Consider the following 2,563-nt stretch of genomic DNA (forward strand, 5'->3'; position numbering starts at 1 on the left):
AGGAAGAGCCTCTAAGAACAGGTATTCGATTAGTTCTGAACTTGGAAGCAGGTAAAAGATAAAGAACACTTTGCACTTAAGATGCACAGTATTTTTCTCTTTCTCATGGTCACATTAAATTCATTTGCATTCAGTGAGATGAGTGTTTACCTTCTTGCTGTAACTGGTAGGTTAATTCCCACACACAGTTCAAAGCTAAGTCAAATTTACATCATGTAGGACTACAACAAGTATTTATTTATATATATACACCTACGCACACACCTATGCATGCGTGTGTGTGTTTACATCAAGAAGATCATCTCTTTCAGCTGCTATATCCTTAACTTGGGACATCCTCTACCTTCTGGAGTATTCAAAGTGCATTCTTCACTTTAAATTAAGTATGCAATGGGTTACAATCCCTCCGTTGTGTTCAAAATGGTTGGCTTACAGTCTTTCCAGTGAAAGTGTGTGATACTCAGTCAAACAAGCAAACCCAGAAATGGGAATCACTTTTCATTACATTCTCCTTTGCATCCCATATGGGTTCTCAGTGTTCTTATCTCTCAAAATGTTCTATTGCTGGGGAAAACCAAAAACCAACAAAAAACCAAACCTCCCCAGGCACAATGAATCTACACACAGTATGCATAACTATTTCTAGTAGAAACACATACATGAGAAAAATACATGTAAGTACTTCCCCGCTCCCTCCCTGTAGAAAAGGAAAAAGATGATCAGCAAAAAGTGATTCCAAATTACAACAAGTATTTGTGGCTTTTAAAGGTCACCTAAGTCAACAAGCTCCGGTTAAGTAGCTCATGTTGACAGCTCAGGATATTCAAATTTTCTCTTTATGGAAAAATCAGGTACAGCAGAGGCACTGGTAATAATACCTGTCTCCAGCAGTGCCTCACCAACGTCTCTCAACCCTGATCCGCAGGAACCACCTGGAAGGTTGAAAGAACGTATCGTCCCCATTACCCATTGAAGCTTTCAGCTTCCCCCATCCCCAGATTACTACATTGGAGGACAAAGCGTAGCGGAGGTGTTATTATGCAGACTCCTGTCTCCAGAGAAGCACAGTAAGATTTCATCTCCATTCATAGAAACCAGTGAACAGTATTTCAAGATAACTAGAAAATACCATCTGGCCTATGGGCGGGGGGAAAGAAATGAAGAAATTTTTTTCAAAATTCAACAATGGCTCAAACAAGAAGTTATATTAGAAATGCATGTTGATTTATAGAGAAAATTAATTTCTACTGTAAATATCACAGATTTCACTGAAATAAGAAAAACATTTCTAGCAGTTTAAGCACAGTTAATCAAATCAAAATCAATCAAAACCATTCGGTGTGTTAGCTGACCTCAGCCAAGTGATGCTAACCAATTAAATGACGCTCGTAGATGACAATGACCAGTGATGCATCCTTCCAAAATCTCAATGCTTTTTCTTTTCATGAAACCATCAAAATAACTCACAGTAAAAGCAAAGTTCTGGAGTTTTCTAAATTTGAAGAATTAAATATTCTCAGTTCCTATCAAATCCACTGTAACTTATTATACAATTCTTCCCCCCAAAATTAGAAGCCACATTAAGAAGCCACCAAGTAAAGCACCAGCATTCCAACAAGATCAAGAGGCCTTTAAATGTAAAGCATTTAATTCATTACTCTGCCTGAATCTTGGCAATTAAAAAATAAAACACACATGCACACAAAGCTTTGATATTAATATGCATATTTGACAATCACTACCCAAGCATTTTCACATTCGAGCACTACACAGAAGTAAAACAAAATGCACTCTTACCGCTGCAACTGAACAGCTCAAACTTTTAAAACTTTTTTTTTTTTTTGATGGTGCCCATAACAACCCCAGGAAAAAGTGATTCTAAGACTATAATTTGCACTTGGGTGCTTTAAATCACAGTCGAGCAGACAGAACATTAAGAATGGTATGGTTTTTATTTTCTACAGTGGTTTTATTGACAAGCTTATTTTCTTGTAAAGTTTGAAAAGCTAACACTACCTGTCCACATAGAAGGGGAAACAAAACTTGGTCAAAGTCTGTAGAACTTCCTGTGGAGAGAAAAAGAGATAATTTATACATCTGTTGGGACCAATAAATCTAATATTAACCACATCACACAATTTCACAACTTTGCCCTGAAGAAATAAGAGACAGATGAAGAAATATGGGCTTTATCAATTACATGGAAGGAGTACCAGGCAGTCAATCATGTGAAATAATAAACATGATCAAACTTCATTAAAAATGAAAAATTAATCAAGATTCACACATGGGCAGGCAGCAGGAGCCATCCAGCAATTCTCCAAAGAGTAGGAGGAGGTTGGGTTGTTGAGTGTTAACACCTCTCTCGGGACAATCTCTACCCTGACCATATGGATCATAGTGAATAACACCAAACCACATGGGCTTGGCCTGGCAGGACCACTTCTGCTGGCACAGCTTTTGACTGTTACCTAGGAACAGAGGTCTGGGGGATTAGAGACTACTTCCTAACATCAGCAAGATAAATAACAAAAGATAAAGCAAATAGCTCTCATAGCAGGAA

At 37.7% G+C, this 2,563-nt stretch overlaps 1 protein-coding gene across 1 annotated transcript in view; it reads right to left on the minus strand.

Annotated features, from left to right (window-relative positions):
- The window catches only part of DENND1A (DENN/MADD domain containing 1A), a gene marked incomplete at its 5' end in the record, with an annotated part of 202,056 nt that overhangs the window by 151,893 nt on the left and 47,600 nt on the right, over window positions 1-2,563 (minus strand). Inside the window, one exon of the mRNA XM_009892358.1 lies at window positions 2,017-2,066. Within this exon, the coding sequence (XP_009890660.1) occupies window positions 2,017-2,066 (50 nt within the window). The remainder of the gene's footprint in view (window positions 1-2,016; window positions 2,067-2,563) is intronic.

This window comes from Charadrius vociferus, unplaced genomic scaffold, assembly GCF_000708025.1.
Source record: "Charadrius vociferus isolate BGI_N301 unplaced genomic scaffold, ASM70802v2 scaffold549, whole genome shotgun sequence".
NCBI lineage: Eukaryota > Metazoa > Chordata > Aves > Charadriiformes > Charadriidae > Charadrius > Charadrius vociferus.